At 41.3% G+C, this 21,721-nt stretch overlaps 1 protein-coding gene and 1 long non-coding RNA gene across 3 annotated transcripts in view; both read right to left on the bottom strand.

The window, feature by feature from the left end:
- Positions 1-287: 287 nt before the first annotated feature.
- LOC120980951 lies at positions 288-20,110 on the bottom strand. The gene is made up of 3 exons (XR_005774592.1): positions 20,100-20,110; positions 9,143-9,149; positions 288-379 (listed from the first exon to the last, which is right to left on the bottom strand). It is a non-coding gene; the product is annotated as an uncharacterized LOC120980951 (long non-coding RNA).
- LRRC4C (leucine rich repeat containing 4C) overlaps positions 1,390-21,721 on the bottom strand; it is a 145,180-nt gene continuing 124,848 nt past the window's right edge. For both annotated transcript variants that reach the window (XM_040410345.1, XM_040410346.1), the window contains exon 2: positions 1,390-3,958. In XM_040410345.1, the coding sequence (XP_040266279.1) occupies positions 1,997-3,916 (1,920 nt within the window). In that variant the 5' untranslated portion in view covers positions 3,917-3,958 and the 3' untranslated portion in view covers positions 1,390-1,996. The remainder of the gene's footprint in view (positions 3,959-21,721) is intronic.

Below are 21,721 nucleotides of genomic sequence, written 5' to 3'. Positions count from 1 at the left end.
AACTTCAGATGGAAAAAAATGACAAATATTCTAAAAAACGAATATATAGCACTATATCGAATATAGTGCTATATATTCGTATTTGACCCACGCCTGTATTGATCGCTTAGTATTCGCATATTACGCGATCTTTACCTTGCCGATTTTTCTAGTAAAGAAAAATGACGGATATTCGAAAAATCAATATATAGCACTATAAATATTCGCGAATTCTCGAAGTTGCGATATTCGCGATAAATATTCGTAATTCGAATATTCACGCTCAACACTAGGTAAGAGCCAACTCAGTGTTAGCAGTTGGGGTGTGTCCCTGCACGGTCTGACACTGGCTGCATTGACTGGACAGTGTTAGACTGTGCATGGACACCCACCCCCCCAACTGGTCCGTAACATCAGACTGCGCAAAATTCAAATAGGAATACAAGAGGAACGGCATATCATTGAGCTATAAGAAAAGATGCTCCACAATTTTTATTACCTGGAGAATCCGGGTAGTTACTAAAACAGACATGTCAGGAAGGGTAAGAGGTCCTCTTTAAATGTTAAGTTTCTGCCACCACTAGGAGGAACTTAGGTCCTCACGGCATTCCTTCATCTCCCTCTAGTGGTGGATGAGTAAAGGTAACATTTTCATCACATTTTGTCTATCCTATCTGTGAAACCAAAAATGATTATGGTGTCCAGATGGGGAAGTTATTGGACAATATAATCTGAAACTGAGTGTTTCAAAGATTCCTATGTGTTAAGGGGCATCTGTCAGCAGTTTTGTACCTATGACACTGGCTGACCTGTTACATGTGCACTTGGCAGCTGAAGTCATCTGTGTTGGTCCCATGTTCATATGTACCTGCAATGCTGAGAATATTGATATTTAAATATATGCAAATAAGCCTCTAGGAGCAACAGGGGCGTTACCATTACTCCTAGAGGCTCTGCTCTCTCTGCAACGGCTGTGCCCTCTGCACTTTGACTGACTTTAGGAGAAGTCAGGGCCAGGCGTGATGATATTTTCACTGCCTGGTCCTGACAATTAAAGTGCAGAGGGTGCAGCAGTTGCAGAGAGAGTCACAGCAACGCCCCCTTTGCTCCTAGAGGCTCATTTGCATATATTTAAATATCATTTTTCTCAGCAATGCGGGCACTTATTAACATGGGACCAACACTGATGTCTTCAGCTGCCAAGCGCACATGCAACAGGCCAGCCAGTGTCGTAGGTACAAAACTGCTGACAGATGCCCTTTAAATCACATTGTCTAAAGGCACAATGTAATACATGTGAAGACACCATCTTAGCCACTTGCCTTTGTGACTACTACCTTAAAAAAAAGCTTGCCCGGGTATAGAAAACATTTCTCATTTTATTCATAGCCTTCTTTAAGTGTCCGGAGCTACAAATTTGGCTCGTTCCAGAGCTGGGTTAAATGATCATAGATTCTTACATGTCATATTGTGTACCTTATATTTTTCTCAAAGAATATAAATTCTGTAAAATATAGAATAGGTTATTACAAGTAAAATAAAAATAATCGCTCTCTATTCTCTTCCCGTGACTCAGACCACGCCATCTCCAATGTCAGACAGGGAAACTCTTGTGAAGGATCGCCCTGTTGTAAGGATTTTCGAGAACAAACCTATAAACCAATTCAAGCTTTCATCGCACAATAGAAAAAAAGCCCAAACAGATTTTGTGTTACAAAATATTTTAGGTCGTCCCATTGGCCTTCTAGTTTGGAAAATATGAGCACTTGGGTCAAACCAGGCATAGCCGACATATCTGGACAGCAATATTTGGAGGAATACACAGGATTTCGATAGTTTTAGATCACAATAGAATTTTTAATAAATAAATTTCTTTGTTTTTTTTTATTATTTCTTTTTTTTTATGTAAAGACACTTTTTTTTATTGGAAACAGTAGATTTAGCCCAGTCCTTTCATTCCTCTTTTTTTATATATAAATTGTCTATTTTTGCTCTTAGTCTGCTGCAGTGTAGAATTTTAAATCTGAGTCTCCTGTACATTGTCTTTCGAGCTGGCGCGAATCAATAAAGGTTCATGCACAGAACTGTGTATTGAATTTATCGTGTTCACTGTCGTTGTGTGATTAAAAGGAGACTTATAAGAGTTATAGTGGTTTAGATGCTCGTGTTCTATTGCGGGCATAGGCAAGTGGCTCTCAATGGGCGTATCTGCCGTGAGTTCATCATCCACATTGATAATCTCTACAGTCCGCGTTGGAGCGTGGTGGTTCTTCCTATGGTGCTGCTTCCTCATCTTGTAGAAAATAACCAACATGACAGCTGCCATTAGGGTGATGGCCACAAAACAGCCAATAATGATTTTGGTGGTCTTCATAACCTCGTCGATCCCTGGCATCCCACTGTTTGCATCCGTGATTGGGATGGTATAGGGCTTTTCTGTGGATCTTGTGCTCTGCGGCATCAGCGAGGTGGTTGCATTTGTGGTCTCCCAGTCAAGGACTGGGGTAGGACTCACATGATGTTCCGTGGTCCTCGCCTCATCCTGAGATGGTTCCATAGTCTCTACAGTGACGGTGGAAAAGTATGTGTAACCAGGATCGGTCGCAGTCACATTCAGTGTCGCCGAGGCAGTGGTGTTCCCTGCTGAGTTGCTGACTATGCATGTATACAATCCTGTATCCCGCACCGTTACATTAGTAAAATTTAACGTGCCATCATTAAGCACCGAAATACGCACTTTGTAAGCCCCATGGGTCATAATTGATCCATTTGGAGTAATCCAACTAACATAAGTCAATGATGTGGATGCCCGACATTTGAGTTCAGCAGCCATCCCTTCGGTGACATTCAGATCAGCGGGTGGCTCCACAATCACGGGGGCATAGCAAGTAAAATAATTCTGGTCCAACTCTGCAATGTGAGTACCCTTCAAGTTGGGGGGAGTAGCGCAACGGGCGCAACATGTACTGCCGGTCGTGACTATCTCCTTCAACCACCAACTAAGCCAAAGTATGTCACAGTTGCAGTTCCAGGGATTGTGGTGCAGCTGAATCCTTTGCAAGTTATGGAGAGGTGTGAAAAGGTCATGAGGCAGTAGAGTTAGATTATTATGTGCCAAATTAAGCTCCACAAGAGACTGAAGGTCATCAAATGCATTTCTTTCAATTACTTGAATTTGGGAATGCATAATCCAAAGTTTTTGCAAATGGGTTAACCCTTGGAATGATCCCGGTCTAAGAACTGAAAGGTGATTCCCAGAAAGATCTAGCTCGTCTAGCTTTACAAGGGGGGTGAGATTGGGGATTTCTCTTAGGTTGCACATCCCGAGGTTCAAATATTTAAGATTTGAAAGCCCTTCAAAAGCTCCTTCTGAAATATAGGATAATCTTTTCATTTCCCCCAAATCCAACCTACGTAGCGAAGGGATGCGATTAAAAGCATATGATGGAATGCTCTCTATGGGATTGTTCCTTAGCCAAAGTTCTTTCAGTTTTGACAAATATTCAAAAGCTCCATTGGGAATGGTGGTCAATCGATTGTCAAACAGTTCCAACGTGTTTAGGTTTGCCAAGCCATTGAAGGCCCCGATTTCAATAGTCCTAATGTGATTCCTACTCAACTGTAACACTTCTAGGTGTCGTAAGTGTTTAAAACTGTCCACTTTGATTATTTGGATCTGGTTTTCATGAAGGTTCAGCTGCCTTGTGTTGGTGGATATACCATCTGGAACTTCGCGCAGGTTCCTCCGTGTGCAAATGACTTTGCTGAACTGGTTACTGCAGGAACATACAGAAGGGCAGGTCTGAGCCCTCACCAAGCCAGCCACCACAAGAAGCTGAAGAGCCAACAGCACAATAAAGAGGGGGTCAAATAAGGCCCTGTTGAACCTAGGACCTATCATCATCTGCTGTGGATGTAATGTCATCTTGTTCAACATTCATACTTTGTGTGTGTTTGGTCCTGCTGGAGTTCCAGTATTCTGCAAGAAAAAGAGAAAAATCTAACATTAATGGCTGTTGGTCGAAAAACATAAAACATCTGGTGACAAGAGTTGCAAAAACTTAATGGATACAACACTAGAAGATGCAAGCAGGTACCTACTGCATACAGAACTGGATGGATAAAGATCTCAGGAGCCTGCTGGCTCACATTGTCTAGCCTCTTAGTCTCCACCCATTAATTAGGCACCTCCTTAAATAATTTATGGTTTCAAAACATCTGTCCTTACAATACAAAGCACTTCTCACAGCATCTATTGACTTTTGCAAGTTTCCCCACACCCTTGGTGTCCTCCTCCCACCCCACGACACTCTGAGCGATTAATTAACATGTAATAGGCATAATTTACATCAAGTTCAGTGAATTTATCAAATGTTCTTTTCCTGGGATGTCTATAGGCAGAAGCCTCCTGTGCGTGCCTATGGGTTAATATTAAAAATCTGATTGCATGCATTGTATTGACCCTTGGACAGATGTATCCACTGGAGATGAGTGATTCAATCATAATTCGACCTGAAATTTTAGAAAAATTTAGATTTAGAAGTTCTTAAAATTTTATTCAGGAGAATTTGAATATGGGAGACAGAGATGGAGAGAGAAAAGTTTCCAGTCATTTCGATTTAGGTAGATCTGATTTGCAACCAAATAAAATTTCTTGTTTGGTTCGGATGAATCTGTCTAAAACTGAGTTTAAGGAATTCACTCATCTCTAGTGTCCACCCTTAACTTTCCGCAAATTGTGTTAAGTACTCCAATTTCTCCCGATACAAATTTGATTATTGCAACATGCTAGCAAAACCTTGCATTCTGCATTACAGCCACTAGGTGGCCACATTTAGACACCTATAGCATAAACAACTCCCAACAGAGTATCAGAAAATCATATTTTTTTTTCAAAGTTCATCTCGTGCCAAGCATCTCAGGATATGTTGAGCCAAGAGGAAAGGTTGGAAAGGACACATCTCTATGTCGAATATCAATGACTGATAATAATTCATTGACCCAACTAGATCTATCTACCCTAATAGATTACATCCCAGAAAGGGTTTTCCCTTGCTCAAGTTCATGGTCTATGTGCTCAGACTGCAGAGAAAATGTGGGGTCGCCTAGAAACACTGTATCATCATTCAATTAAGAGGATAAACCCATGGGGATCGGCTGGTCCCTTAGATGGCTCCATATTGAAAGGTTGAGATAATCTCTTTAAAGGGGTTGGCCCATCTTAGACATTGATTGATTATCACTAGGATATGCCATCAATGTCAGATAGATGCGTGTCCCACCTCTGGAACCCGCTCCTATCTCCAGAATGCGGTTCCCGACTGAAGAAGAACACACAATGCATGCTATTAGAGTTCCGGAAATAGCCAACTATTTTCGGAAGTCCCATAGTAGTGAATGGAGAGTGCACCGCACATGCATGGTCACCTCACTATTCACTGCTATGGGACTGCCTACAATTTTTGGAAGCTCTTAAAGAAGTGAATGGAATTCTGGAATGAATTCTGGAGATGGGAGCAGGTCCTAGAGGTGGGACCTGCACCTTTCGGACATTGATGACATATCCTAGCTAGATATGCCAGCAACGTCTGTGATGTGAATACCCCTTTATTAAGGAATGAAAGAACAGATCTAACTCTATAATATAGAAGGGGCTTATTCCAATATGTCCATAGCTGGAGAAATATTACAAACATGCAATCATAGCATTACATTATTCGGCGGAACTATCCAGTTCTCAATGCATTGCATTATACAAGGGGTCAATAGGCACAGCCACTACATTACATAGCACTCAGACGACATGATGTTAATAGAGCTTGGAAATGGTCCGTTAAACGCAGAGGAGCCGCTACCGGTGAGAGATTCTTGTTGATTTCCGAAGCATTCCTTCTGCTTACACCATACAAAATGAGCTCCTCGACTCTTTTACTGCTGATTCATCTGTGCCTCATTCTAACCCGCAGCCCTGGGTTCATTTCCAATCTCCAGCTCCCTGCAAGGTCCCTTTTCTGTAAAGATTAATGAAATTTCCCATGAATCAGACGTAAGTGAAGTCTTCTACCAGCTCAAAGCACATCCATAACCCAGAGCGCTAAAATGCATAATGCATGCGCGCAGTATAACAAAATATGCATCCGCAAAGGTTGTTCGACATGAAGCAAAACCTCGTCTCGTTTTCCCGAGAAAAAAAAAAAAAAGCCTTGTTACAGAAAGAAAATGTATTATTTAGATCAGGCCTGTAGTTCAGAACGGTGGCGCCATGTGAACATTTTTGTATTTTTTTTATAATTAATGATTTGAGCTAGAAGGTTCCCAGAAGCATTTAAAAGCAAGAATATGCCATGAATGTGGGAAACCTGAGAAGGTGGCAAGGTGGGCAACTGTCTAGGGCCCTTATTTCTAAGAGGGCACATAAGGACAGGACTACCCTCCCTTCAAGAATATTTAATAGTATATGATATCATTCAGTGCTGGAACACTGTAGGAAAAAGCACCAGCCTCTGAGCACTCCCCTGGTCACGACCACCAGAGAGGACTTCACTTTTTCCTATAGCGTGAAAGCACGGCCACCACTGATGGATTACATTGTGGTCATAACCATGGAAAAGAGCAGTGTATAATGTGATGGAAAAATGAATCCAGGCAGTGAAGGGGGCAATATGAAGAATCACAATTCATTAGTAAGTGGCTTGTAGTAACCTTTTCTTCATCATAAATGCCACTTGCTGAATTGACACAGGCCCTTTAAGAGAGTATTATTTGGATGCTGCCAACTATTTAGGCAAAATATATTGGTATTGTGTGGGTTTTATGCAGCAGTTTATTCTTGGCACCATAAAACAGCATTACGTTGGCGCATACTATTTGGTCACTACCTACTATTTGGGCAATATACATAGGAATTGTGTGGGTTTTATATAGCAGATTAGTCTGGGCACTATATGGCAGCATTATGTGCGCACAAATTATTTGGACGCTACCTACTATTTAGGCAATATATGTAGAAATTGTGTGGGTTTTATATAGCAGTTTAGTCTTGGCATTATATGGCAACATTCTGTAAGAACAGACTATTTGGGCGCTGCCTAAAATTTGGGGACTATGCATGGGAGCTGTACTAAGATACTGCGGCACTAGGTGAGCACTTAGGCCTCTTCCTAGGACTGTGATGTCTCCGTAGATCAGTCACATGGCCATTCAATTGAATAGGGCTGGGTTGCAATACCAAGCACAGCCACTATACAATCTACAGCGCCGTGCTTGGTAAGCTGGAGCTCTGATCGGCGGGGGTGCTTGGAGTCGGACCCCCGCCAATCTCATATTGATGACCTATCCTGAGGATAAGGAATCAATATGTAAATCCTGGAGAATCCTTTTAAGGAAGACTAGAAATCAATACTTTTACAATGCCCCAATGCTCTTTCTTCTGCTCAAACTTTTAAGGTATTAGTTCTCAGAAACATCTCCCCCTGGGGCTTTCTGGAGAGCCTCATTAAGGCTTCTAATTAAAATTAAAGCCACACTCACACTTTTACATAAACCATTGATTAAAGACTAATTTCTAAAAATTGTCCTCATGCTCATCCAGTTGCATAAATCAGAGGGACAAAAAAAAAATAACTTTACCCTTTACGCCTTCTATTTACCAGTATACATTACTTTAACCAGTTATTGAATGAAACGCGTGAACTCAATTTATTGCTTCCAGAAAATCAATTGTATCCAGAGACGACACTAGGTCTCATTAAGATGCGCGGGGGCCCTCACCACCCATCTTAAGGCAGAAGATAAGAAAGGATATCAATGATTTAAACGTTCTGAAAATATTATAAATACTGAAAACAGAAAAAAACAAGAGGAAAATACAGCGTATAGGATAAATCTGAGAAATCCCAGTTTATAAATTAGCATAACGTAGTATACATTTGCATGTGATTTACATAGCTCTAACCCATAAGGTAAGATACGTAAATTGTTACAAAATAGCAACTAGGCTGCTGTTTACTCAGTTCACTACTAGGGGGTTCCTAATGCCTGAGCTCCGGCTCGGCTATTACAGGAAGTCCCATAGCAGTGAATGGGGAGATGGCCACGCTTGTTTGGTACCGTCTACATTCAACACTATGAGACTTCCGAAATACCTGAGCGCACCCATTAGGCTATTTTCAGAGCTGCCATAGTGATAAAGGAAAAGCATGCCACGTATGCATGGCATGCTCTCCTTCACTTTGGAGGCCCTGTTCTGGAAATAGGTGCGGGTCCCATCATACCGATATGCCATAAATGTGCCAGATGGGCCAGCCCCTATAATACAACCATCTGTTAATACCATCATAACCCTACAAAATGAAAAGTAGGGTACGTTGGGCTTTTGGAATATATATGACTAAAGCTCTCCACCCCCCCAAGGCACATGCACACTTGGATGAACGTGCATGTGGAATAGGCACTATTCATCGTCCCTCAGAACCAAGGATTGGATACGCTGAAAGTCAACAAACCTGGCAAAAAATGTAATCACCACTTTATTGACCTAAAATGACTATTTCGTCAGAGAAGAAAATCCTTTTAGGAAAATGCTCAGTTTGTCTCCATTTTTAAAATTAAGTACACTACAGACCCATAGCAATTGAGAACATAGCTCTCCAAGAAACATTCAAAGACCCTTTCAGATCTTAGTATAACTAAATAAGGAATGGTGTATTTTAATACCTTTTAAAGGGAGTTTCTGGGACCCAATGGACCTAGCAACTTATCTTAATCATATTTTTCCCAATATATGTACCATCTCAAAGTTGCATGGATCATCCTCTCGGGACCCCTGTGATGTAATGCTCCTCTTTGGAGAATTCTACATACGCTGATGTCATGTCATTTGCCAGCTTTCTAGTCTAGGGATGAGGAGGTGACTTCCAAAGCACAGGATAGGGGAAGGTGCTGTGAATGGGGCCAGAACTTTCCTCTCCATGGTGCATTTGCAAATCCCTAAGGAAAGGAATGGTTTTGGCCCAGTTTATAGAACCTTCCCAAACCTGGTTGCAGAAGTGACCTCCCATTCATAGTCCAGAACGGAAGCATCCTAAACATAGAGACTTTGGTGGATTTTCAGTAGAGGAGTGTAACGTGACCTGGTTGTAGAGTGTCCCATCCAGTCCGATACTGGAAACCTTTATTTGTCGGCAAAATATGATGAATTCAGGTATTTTATTGAGTTCCTCCTCTGCTTGGCTCAAGATGTCCCAAGACAAATAGTATAAAAAGTGTTAAAAAATATTACATTACTCCATTTTTTCCCAAAGTTTTTTAGTTTTTTCAAAGCTGGTCATCTTGTGCCACCCATCTCAGGGTGCTCAAGGTAGGTAGAGACACATCTGTATAATCTACTGCCCTAATGTATGAATCAAAGGTAGCCTGCAAAGCTTATCTTGATGGTAACCCTCCAATAAATATTCTGAAAAGAGAAGAGTTGGGCGAGCATGCTCAGCCGAACACCAGTTTTGGCTCGAGCATCGCAATGCTCAACCGAACATCACAAGTCAGTGTATTTAAATCTAATTTAGCCTCTATTTCTGAAAAGTTTCTGGTGGGATTCAAACTCACAGCCTTCTACATTGCAGCCAAGTGCAGCTCTATAGTCTAGTGGTTAAAATTCTTGGCTGTAATGTAGAAGGTTGTGAGTTCGCATTCCACCAGAAACTTTTCAGAAATAGAGGTTAAATTAGATTGAAAAATACTGGGTGTCCCCAAGCACTGACTCCATATATGGACATAGCTATATATGAAGTCAGAGCAGGGACACTCTTAAGCCGAACTAAAGTCCTGACACCCTCCCCTCTTCAGAGCAGGGGGTACCTGGTTTAATGCTCGGGTTCTTCCATTGTGCTTGGGTGCTCTGTAGAGCACCTGAGCATCAGGAAGTGTTCTTCTTGAGCACACGAGCACTTTGGTGCTTGACCAACACTAATATTGAGAAGACAGAACACTGTAAAAAATTATTTTCCTAAAGTATTTTTGTTGCCCACCAAGAGAAACCACCAACAACTCTGAATAAAGCTTGGTCCAATCACTTGTCAACCCTTCTCTCCTTAACAGAACTGTAGGTCATAAAGGGGTTGTCCAAGATTTTGATATCGATAGCCTATCTTTAGGATAGGTCATCAATATCTGAACAGTGACACGATCGGAATCCCGGCACCCCTGTAGATCAGCTGTTTGAAGAGATGGTGAGCCCTGCAGCCTCTTCCTAGGCCTTTGATTTCACATTCATCGGTCACTGTTCATAGGCACGGCTTAGTCCCATTCACTGGTGCGCTCATTCACGGTGGTGCTGGGTGTTGGACCCCTATCCAGGTCACCAATATTAAGCACTTTGAAAACCCTCCTTGAGAGAGCGGTTTAGGAGGAAATAATTGAAAGGTCTATCCATCAAGTTTGTGATAGACATAATAAAGAAGGGCACCCACTACCCTTCGAGGATATCTACAGTGGCATGGCTAGACTTCATGGGAGGTACACCTATGTAACCTGGCAGAAACATCTAGAAGGAAAAATAAATCTGCCCTCTGAAGGTTTTCTATGGACAATAAAGACAGCTTTCCCTTTATATATGTATCTACATTTCAACCGGTGGTTTTACTTATACTTTAAGAAGCATGTAAGACCTATCCTTGAAGAACCCCGTTTCCAAGCTTTACCTTTAGGTGTTTCCATGGTTACCCCGGATGGGAAGTTTAAGCATGGCTGGCTGGGATCCAGGCTATAATACAACCGTTACTGCTCTGCTCTTTGTTGTAGGATGAAGTAATCTATTCCAAAAGCAATCACACTAAAGCGCTCCTCAATGCAGGTGCCTAATGGCATCACTCCAGCGGGAGGAAGGGGATTGTTTTTGGGCTGGTTCTGGAGATCACCTTCTTGAGGAGGAATAGCATGGCCTCCTCACTTTATATGAAGATTGAAAATGCTGAATATGTAGGTTTAGCTATGGATTGGTATAGATGATGAGCCGTACACCACATACAGGGTGTAGCAGGACACAGATATGTCCGCCTTTCTGAAATTTATTTAACAGGGTTAACTCAGGATGTAAAAATGAGAGTCAGCACGAAGTACATGACAATCTCTTTGCAACAAGGCTAGAACCAGCCCTGTACCTCACATGGATCCAGAGATCTCCCCATTCACTGCTCCAATTACTCAGATTTATTTCAAGATGGCAGCTAAGTGGAGTGTTCTTCTCAGGGGGCATGTCCTTTCTGCTGAAGCTCTCTCCCTTAAAAAGTTCTATGGGCCTGTCTTTTCTGCTGCAGCTGTCTCTCTATCACAGCTCATGGGGTATGTCCTTTCTGCTGGAGCTCTCTGCCTTTCACAGTTCAGTGGATGTGTCCTTTCTGCTGCAGCTCTCTCCCTATCACAGCTCAGGGGGAGTGTTCTTTCTGTTGCAGCTCTCTCCCTATCACAGCTCATGGAGTGTGCCCTTTCTGCTGCGGCATTCTCCCTATAACTGTCACCGCATCTAACAGTAACTATGGCTGGTGGCAGTTGAAGGAATAAATCAAGCATGTGCGTCCACCTCAGAGTGGTTCCTAAGATGGACATAGAAATAAGGAGAACAAACAGCAGGTGGCGCTATACAGATATCTTTCATTTAATAACTATGCTATGCTAAGCTATGTTAAATGATCAATTACATGCAATTACAAAATAATTCTGATCTAGGTGCTGGCTTGTAAAATGTAGAATATTTTTCAGAGGACAATCGCTTTAAGAGCTCTAAATTCCCATGATATAATTTAAATACAGGCCAGCAAAAAAAAAAAAACACACCCAAACAGGCTGCAGTTCACAATACAATCCACAGAAGGGCCACATATAGGCACATACAGCAGAAACATCTCCCAACAGAGTATCACAATTTTTTTTTTCAAAGATGTCTTCTCAGGAAACTCATCTCAGGGTATACTGATCCAAGAGGAAAGGTAAGGAAGAACACATCCGTACATTGGTGATGTCTTATATTCCTAAAGTGACTAGTGAAGACAGAATTAACCCCTTCCCTAAGTGCTATAGAATTAACTGCTTCACACCACCATACACTGTTAGGGTAAATTCACATGTTGCAGATTTTTTACACGATGGGGATGTTTCTGCAGAATGTGTGTGGATTTCTGCACATCCCATTCAGATGAACAGAACAGTCACAGATATTTCTGCAGCAAATCTGCCACGTGTGAGTGTGCTATTAAATCATCCTGACCTACAGCTATTAACTGATCGCAAGGGCAACTTTATTCTAAGGCTTCATGCACACAGTAGTAGTAGTAATAGTAGTAGTAGCATAAACAGTAACAGTAGTAGTAGTAGTAATGTTAGTAATAATACTAATAATACTAATAATAATAATTATTATTATTAGAGTAGCAGTAGTTATAATAATATTATTATTATGATTGTTATTATTATTATTAGAGTAGTAGTAGCTATAATATTATTATTATTATGGTTGTTATTATTATTATTAAATAGCAGTGGTAGTAGTAACAATAATAGTGTATAGCTGTAGTTGTAATAGTAGTAATTATTATAATAATTGGAGATGAGCAAAGTTTTGGAAAATTTTACCGAATTTTACAAAAACATTTGCTTCGTGACGAATTACTTCGTCACAAAGCACATTTTTTTGAAAGTAGCGGGTGCAATGAAAGGGAGTTGCGATAGCGCCGATTGTGGCATCTGAGAGTAAAATGTAAAATTCACAGAAAAAAAATTAAATCATACTTACCGCCTCCATTTGCTCACGTACGTCAACACGCATGGGATTTTGGCCGAGATCTTCAATCAAGATAGGGGCAGCTGGCCCATTGCATGCAAATAGGGGAGGTAAGTAGGATTTTTTAAATATTTTTTTCACTATTTCAGGTTAAATCAATTCACTACCACGAAGCACGAGGGAATTTGGCTTCGCGGAGAATCGAATTTATCCTGAAATTCGGATCAAATTCCACTTTGTTGGATTTGATTCGCTCATCTCTAATAATAATAATAATAACAACAGAGCAGGAACAGTATGTAGTTGCAGTAGTAGCAGTAATAATAGCAGCATCAGCAGTAGTAGTAATAGTATCCGTAAAAATAATTGTAGTATATAGCAGTAGTAGTGGTATGTAGTAGCAGTATCATTAGTAGTAATAGCAGTAGTAGTAAAAACCAAAATAGTAGCACCAGGAATAGTAGTGGCAGTAAAAGTAAAAATAGTAGTAGTTAATTAGTTAGTTAGTATCAGCAGCAACAGTCGAAGTAGCGGTAGTTACAATTGTAGCAGTAGTTGTATTAGTGACACTAGTAGCAGTAGTTGTATTAGTGACACTAGTAGCAGTAGTTGTATTAGTGACACTAGTAGCAGTAGTTGTATTAGTAACAACAACCTGATATTACCATTGACTCCTTATTTGCTTTAGACCATCAGTGAAAATTGCAACGAACCCTCTCACTACCCCAAACCTCCAGAAATGTTTAAAGAGGACCTTTCACCGATTCTTACCCTATGAACTAACTATACAGACATGTGGAGCGGCGCCCGGGGATCTCACTGCACTTACTATTATCCCCAGGCGCCGCTCCGTTCTCCTGCTATGCCCTCCGGTATCTCTGCTCACTAAGTTATAGTAGGCGGAGATACCAGTCCCTAAGTTATGGTAGGCGGAGTCTGCCCTAGCGCTGGCCAATCGCAGCGCAGAGCTCACAGCCTGGGAGGTTATTTTCTCCCAGGCTGTGAGCTCTGCAATGCGATTGGCCAGCGCTAGGGCAGACTCCGCCTACCATAACTTAGGGAACGGAGATACCGGAGGGCATAGCAGGAGAACGGAGCGGCGCCCGGGGATAATAGTAAGTGCAGAGAGATCCCCGGGCGCCGCTCTACATGGCTGTATACTTAGTTCATAGGGTAAGAATCGGTGAAAGGTCCTCTTTAACTTCTCAGTTTTTTGTTTTTTTTTTTGCTAAACCCATTTCTGAAAAAACTTTGAGTAATGTGTTAGTGCTCTTCCTTTGACCTCTTTTTTAGAGACAGAGGGAGGGGAGCCATGACTACACATGGCTTGTTTGTAGTCTGTCACCATGGAGTCGGAGAATTCTGCAAAAGGGCTGTGTACATAAATCATCAGATTTTCAATCCTTTTTTTTTTATAAAGTTGCTTCATTATTTCCTTGTATGAAGTTTATGCTTTTCAGTAAATAAAAATGTAGCAAAATTATAAAACACTACAAAGGCAATACTTAGACGTAATGGTCTAAGAAAAGGGAACAAAAATGTTTACAGCATATTTACTGCATAGCAAATGTCGTATTGCTTGTACCCTGGAGCTTACAGTCTAATTTATCCCATAAACACGTCACACAAAAACACAATCAATTTCAATTAAGTAAATTTGAATGAAAATAATATAATCTGGAATCAGTTAATACTGCCTCTTTGCTTATTCATGACTCGCTTGGGTATCATTTTTACTGCTACATATCCTAACTGGGATGTCACATGTTTTAATGTTCACACATTCCATCCCTTTCATATGGTGTTTACAACAGATTTTGTTTTTAAACACAAACACTTGCTTTAGATTATTATTATTTTTTTCTACATGAATCCAATGAAGGCTAAATTATATAGAAAAACCACTGGTCAGTATGCAGGACTTTAAAAAGAAATGGAGCCAAAAACATCAGAGGTGGCAACAATATAACTATCTGTCCTAGACCGGGTCTAGTCTTAAAGAGGACCTTTCACTACAATAAAAAATCTAAACTAAGCATACAGACATGGAGAGCGGCGCCCAGGGATCTCCCTGCACTTACTATTATCCCTGGGCGCCGCTCCGTTCTCCCGATATAGGCTCCGGTATCTTCAGATTTTCGGCTCAACTGGGAGGAGCCTACCGGCGTCTCCTTCTCCCAGGCTGTAGCATTGGCCAATCGCAGCGCTCAGCTCATAGCCTGAGAGCTTTTTTTTTTTCTCAGGCTATGAGCTGAGCACTGCGATTGGCCAGCGCTACAGCCTGGGAGAAGGAGACACCGGCAGGCTCCTCCCAGTTGAGCCGAAAATATGAAGATACCGGAGCCTATACCGGGAGAACGGAGCGGTGCCCAGGGATAATAGTAAGTGCAGGGAGATCCCTGGGCGCCGCTCTCCATATCAGCATACTTAGTTTCGATTTTTTATTGTAGTGAAAGGTCCTCTTTAAGGGTGTATTAGACACTCCGATGATGCAAAGCTTCCCTCCCGGCAGTCGCCAGATAGCTATCAGACAACACCGCTGCTATTACATGCTGCTATGTCCTCTGCAACATGGGGAGAAGCGATGCTATGCCATCACTCGTCCCCATGCAGTACAGCTGTGTGCCAGCGGCAGATCGTGATTACACAGCAAATCCGAAAAGGCCCGATGAATAAGCGTTTGCTTGTTCATTGGGCAATCGGAGGCAGTGTTAGACTGCCAGATGATTTCTAACGAGCCTTACTACGAAGGCTCGTTAGCAATTATTGGGCAGAAAATCTGCCCGTCTAATATACCCTTTAGATTGCAGGATGACACTGCAACACCAGAGTAGCTGAGGATCTTGGGACAATTATGGACCTCAAAGGTCCAGCAGAGGACAACCCCATTTGGAGATGACTTTGGAGCCAACCATTTGTCCCTAGGGTGTAAATGATTGATGACAAATAACCTATTGATGATGTGTCCTGTATTTGCAATGATATCAAGAAAGATTACAATGTAATTGAAATTGAAAAAGAAAATGAACTTATGCATTTGGATAATTTTTGGAGGTATAATGTTGCCACTGTATGACGGTATTATTTGGGCAGTGAATGGCTGTATTGTGTTGGCTTTGCATGGCTGTATTTATTGAGGTATAAGCATTTGGATTAAAATGCCCATGTATCAATGTTTTCATATTTATGTTTTAATAATAATTGTCTAAATCTGGTCAGTAGAGGGGCCCTATCCAGTAGAGGAGCCCTATCCAGTAGAGGGGCCCTATTCAGTATAGGAGCCCTAATATGCCCATTTTCTGTAAATCTACAGTAACTCTCGATAAACCTATGCCCTTACTTTATCTTGGTTAATCAGTGTGCACAATACACGCTGCTCCGAAGAGGTTAAGGACAAATTCTCCTAAAATCTCTGACATACTGTATTAAGCTACAGTGAACAAAACCATTTTGTAAAAATCTATATAACATTTTGTGGTAAGCGTCAACACATTTTAGTCACAGCCTGTTGTTATGGGGACAGGACAAATTTAGATTATGTTTTGCAGCTCCTACGACTTTCTAAAATTGCTTGCCGATATATAAAAAGAAAACCCATTAGGGGGATATCAGCCTCCTCTAACTCCAGACCATTCTTTTTTTAAAGTTACAGTCTTACCAAAAGGCATTTTCCCATTCTAATTGTATCATTGTACAGGGTGGGACATTTATATGGATACACCTTAATAAAATGGGAATGGTTGGTGATATTAACTTCCTGTTTGTGGCACATTAGTATATGTGAGGGGGGAAACTTTTCAAGATGGGTGGTGACCATGGCGGCCATTTTGAAGTCGGCCATTTTGAATCCAACTTTTGTTTTTCCAATAGGAAAATCAAACTTATTGAGAATTTCACAAGAAAAACAATGGTGTGCTTGGTTTTAACGTAACTTTATTCTTTCATGAGTTATTTACAAGTTTCTGATCACTTATAAAATGTGTTCAATGTGCTGCCCATTGTGTTGGATTGTCAATGCAACCCTCTTCTCCCACTCTTCACACACCACAGGAGAAATGCTAGCACAGGCTTCCAGTATCCGTAGTTTCAGGTGCTGCACATCTCGTATCTTCACAGCATAGACGATTGCTTTCAGATGATACGAGATGTGCAGCACCTGAAACTACGGATACTGGAAGCCTGTGCTAGCATTTCTCCTGTGGTGTTGCTATCAGTGTGTGAAGAGTGGGAGAAAAGGATTGCATTGACAATCCAACACAATGGGCAGCACATTGAACACATTTTATAAGTGGTCAGAAACTTGTAAATAACTCTTGAAAGAATAAAGTTACGTTAAAACCAAGCACACTATTGTTTTTCTTGTGAAATTCCCAATAAGTTTGATGTGTCAAATGACCCTCTTCCTATTGAAAAAACAAAAGTTGGATTCAAAATGGCAGACTTCAAAATGGCCGCCATGGTCACCACCCATCTTGAAAAGTTTCCCCCCTCACATATACTAATGTGCCACAAACAGGTAGTTAATATCACCAACCATTCCCATTTTATTAAGGTGTATCCATATAAATGGCCCACCCTGTATATTCATAATATAGCATGTTTTCCTATCTTCAGAATGAAATATGAGGATAAAGGCATGGCATATGCACAGCACAGTGTATAAATGACCCTCTTAAAGGGGTTGTCCCGCAAGGAAATTTATGGCACATCGATAGGATATGTCATAAATGGGGAAGTTCCACCTTTGGGACCCACTCCTATCTCAAGAACAGGGCCCTGCTGAGCATGAAGAGCACTCAAGCATGCACGGCATCGTCTCCATGCACTGGTATAGGACCTAGCCAAAGCAAGCTTGGCAATTTCAGTAGACTCATAGCAGTGAGGGAGTGGGAAGAAGGCGAGCTGTGACATCACCTATTGTGAATGATACGTCTTGTGTTATCTATATATAGATGATATTTCTTCTTGATAATGAGATGATTGCTAAGAAGTGATCTCCACAGAAAAGGAAGTAGCTTCTATTCTTAGGCTTAGAGGCCAGAGTAAAAATTGCTATATTTTCGGACTTTAAAAAATAAATATATACATACATAGTGACATGGAAAATTAAAATGGTATCACCAAAGATTATTTAAAAATCTGTTAAACCTAAAAGCTGAATTGAAACAATTGGTCATTTCTGATGACACATTTTCTTTAAGATGGAAAAAGCGTCATTGCTTTAAGCACCAAGACATTGTTCAATCTACAAAAAGAAGTCCACATCAAAAGATCTGAGGAGAATCAAAGATTGGCTCGGCTCCAGCAGAACATGAAATGAGCGTTTTTATGAGTGGTTGGATAGTTTTGTTTCTCACAGGGTATTTTCTCTCTTGGATAAACCCTTCTCATGTCCCATTTTTTTTTAGATTGCCATGAATCGAATGTGTCACCAAATAAGTTTGCCACAAGCATGACAATGCAGAAAGCTTGCCTTACAGAAGCTCTCCACTCTGGTTAGGACTTGTGCCAAGATTTAAAGTTATCCCCCATCTACAGCGTAGGAAATGACTACCTAATCGGTGGGGTTATGACCATTGGGACCTCTACTGATCTTAAAGGGAACCTGTCATGTGGATATTTGATTATAATCTAACTAATTATATACAATCATTAACTACTAAAAAGTACCTTAGATGTATTCACTTACTAGTGTGACAGATGGTTACCTCATAATATACACACAAAGATGCCGCATGCCGTATGCTAATGAGCTGATTTGAGTCCAGCGTGATGTCACTGAGTCCAGCGTATTTTTAATTCAGAGCTATAGCCACTGCCCACCTGCTGCTGATTCATATGGAAAATAACTGTCAATCAGCAGCAGGTGGGCGGGGAGAGTCAGGAGCTCATGAATATTCAGGACTCATCATTATCAGCTGGAGCTTTTCAATACAAGATGTTGGCAGATTGACTGGGTCAATTAAAGAAAGTGAATCAGTCACTTATTTATGTTGCCCTTAGTTAGGACACCATAAAACTGGTGACAGGTTCCCTTTAAGACTGAGGGTTCCGTTCCCTAACCGAGCATGTCCCCTGCCGGTCCATTCATTCTCTGTGGAACCATAGAAATAGCTGAGCATTGTACTAGGCTTCACTTTTAGCCACTGTTACTTTGACACCAGCTGCACCAGGATAGTCACTTTAACACACTTTGTTGTATTTCTATAATGTGTTTTTTTTACATTAATACCTTAAAGGGGTTGGCCACTTTCTGGCTACTTATGACCAATGTGTATGTAAGATGACTATATTGCATTTACCAATATAGCCTTTGTTGATTTGCCGTTTGCTGTATTTCATAGCCTATGCCACCTTTTTAGGTAAATCTTCTGTGCTGTCCTGCCCATAAAATGGCCGCTGATGGAGGGTCATGTGACCAGGTAAATCACCTCCATGTGATGACTCCTCTATTCAAACACACTGCACCTGCACTGCAGTGTAATTGAATAGAGGAGATATCATCTGGAGGTTGTTCGCCTGGTCACATGACCCTCAATTAGCGGCCATCTTATGGACAAGTCCTCTATCTGTACAGCACAAAAGACTTGGCAAACAAAGGGGCATACCTTATGAAATATAGAAAATGATGTAGAATTTCAACAAAATCTATATTAGTAAATGCCATATAATCATCTTACAAACACATTGGTCAACCATAGCCAGAAAGTGACCAACCCCTTTAAGCCAGGCAAAATAATGTTGGTTGCATCTGTATCTTTGGTGATCCCATAAAATATGAATAGAGCGGCAGGGTGCATGTCCGACCTGCTGCTCCATCGATTGCCGGAATGGGACCTCTGTTCTTGGAATTGGTCAAACCTCCACTGATCTGTTCGTTATCCCCCATCCCGTGCATAGGAGATATGTTCAAAACTCTGCACCATCTTTTTAATGGTGGAAGTTCGAAGTGGGGAACCACCGTCTATTTAAGACGTCCATGTGCCCTATGGGAGGAGTTGTCCAATTAGTACACCCTTTTAAATAGACAGTATGAAGAAATGCTTCAAAAACTGTAGTAAATACTTTTTCATACAATGCACATTCCTGCATTTCTATTTTATTGAATATATTTTGATTCGAGGAGGTACTTTACTGGAGTGCACAGCAGGTGGATTATGCCTGGCATGATGGAAGGATTACCTTACCTTGCTCTAGTGAACTTTACAGCAGATGTACTCTTATTCTTTACTTTCTTGCTGGATATTTTTATTTCTCATGTTTCTCTGTATCAAAAATACCATTTCAGGCAGGAGGAATGTAGTGCTTTTTTCACAGGTCAGCTAGTAGAAAGCAGAAACCGCTGTACACCCCTCAGGATTTTATTTCATAGCAGATCACTATCCCCGGCATGCCACCCACATTGTTCTATGCCTTGTGCTAAGCTAAATGCTCAGACAGAGGTGTAGCTAGAGAGGGTGAAGAGGTAACAGCTACACCTAGGCTCGGAATCTGATATCAGTAATACTGTCATGTAGACAAAGTTATCTTGACTGGCTTAATGCGTTAACGCAACAAAATCACATTACCAGAATGCAACAAATTGCATTACAGTGCCCATCGAGTCAAGATAACACTGGTTACAACTGTAAAGGGCACATAATAGATGGCCAAACTTGTTAGGCCGCGTTCACATCTCCGTTTCAGAGTTCCAGCTGTCTGATCTGGCGCAAATCCTGACTGTCTGGCAATAAGATAACTGGCTGCAGAAGGAGTCCCCTAACAGACCACCCCCACCCCGATCCTGTCTATTGTTAATTCTCAGGTCTTTGACTGGGCTTCACCTGTTCAGCCAGTCTCCAGCCAACAATGGAACAGATCATTAAGAAATTGACCTCTGTGTTCTCTGCAAACATTTTTTATTTCAGGGAAAAGGAAAACAAATTTGCAGATTGGAAAACCATGTGGGAAATATTATGGTCACGCCTGAAGGTAGAGACAGACATGGGCAGTGAGCCCTAACCTAGAACCCAGCTCGCTTGCCCTACCTACTTGCAGTGCAAGCCCTAGGTAGCAATACCGCAACTGGTCGACATTCCCTATGCTAATTACGTGCACAGACAAAAAAGAAACCAAGAGACAAAACAACACAAAAACAGGGTCGTATGTAAATGGATCAGAACCAGACAAGCTATGCGGTACCAAATGAGAGACAGAGAGTGGTCAGAAGACAAGCCGGGTCAGAGAAACTAGCAATACATTATGCACAGAAACCAAGAACAAAGCTAGTGAGTCAGAGACCATCACTGGCACTGCTATATGGCCAGGAAGGGGGTTTTATATAGGTCACCGAGTCCCTGGATCAGAACTTGATAGGTCATGACTCGATGCTCCATTTGTCAGAAGACTTGCACACAGTAATAGGACAGCTGAGCAATCAGCCCACTGCTAGTCTCCTACAGCACACCCCCGCTTTGGGGAGAAAGAGCATTGCAGCCTGTGGCTAAGGATGCTGTTGTGTATTAGCAGCGCATCTCTCCTGGCGCAGTTGTGCTGAATCGGGAGATCTCACCATTGGAGTCTGGACAGGTAAGTTATTGTGACTATTACATTGTGTTTACATTTTTCATCTTGCAGTGTTCCTTTAAAGAGTCACTGTACTTTCACACAATTTTACATAAATCAATAGTACAAATGACCTTTGTACCTTTGTAATGTGTTTTATCAGTGAGAAAGGTCTAGTTCTCATCTTATCAGCTGTTTGACTCTCCCCCCTTTACCTTCTTGCTAATTGCTTTTCACTTTGAAAAATGCTTTGAACTCCATCTCAAAATGGTAGTTCAATATTCAGGTAGAAAGCAATTAAAATCGGCCGATTAACAAAGACACAGACAATGTTGCTGGATCTAAAGAGATCTGAAAGACCCCTCCCAAATATCTTTATTAATATACCCAGGGCTGGCTCCAGGTTCATGTGGGCCCTTGAGCGAT

The sequence above is a fragment of the Bufo bufo genome, chromosome 10, assembly GCF_905171765.1.
Source record: "Bufo bufo chromosome 10, aBufBuf1.1, whole genome shotgun sequence".
NCBI lineage: Eukaryota > Metazoa > Chordata > Amphibia > Anura > Bufonidae > Bufo > Bufo bufo.
Note: the sequence above shows the minus strand (reverse complement) of the source record. Positions and strands in the feature narration are given on the sequence as shown.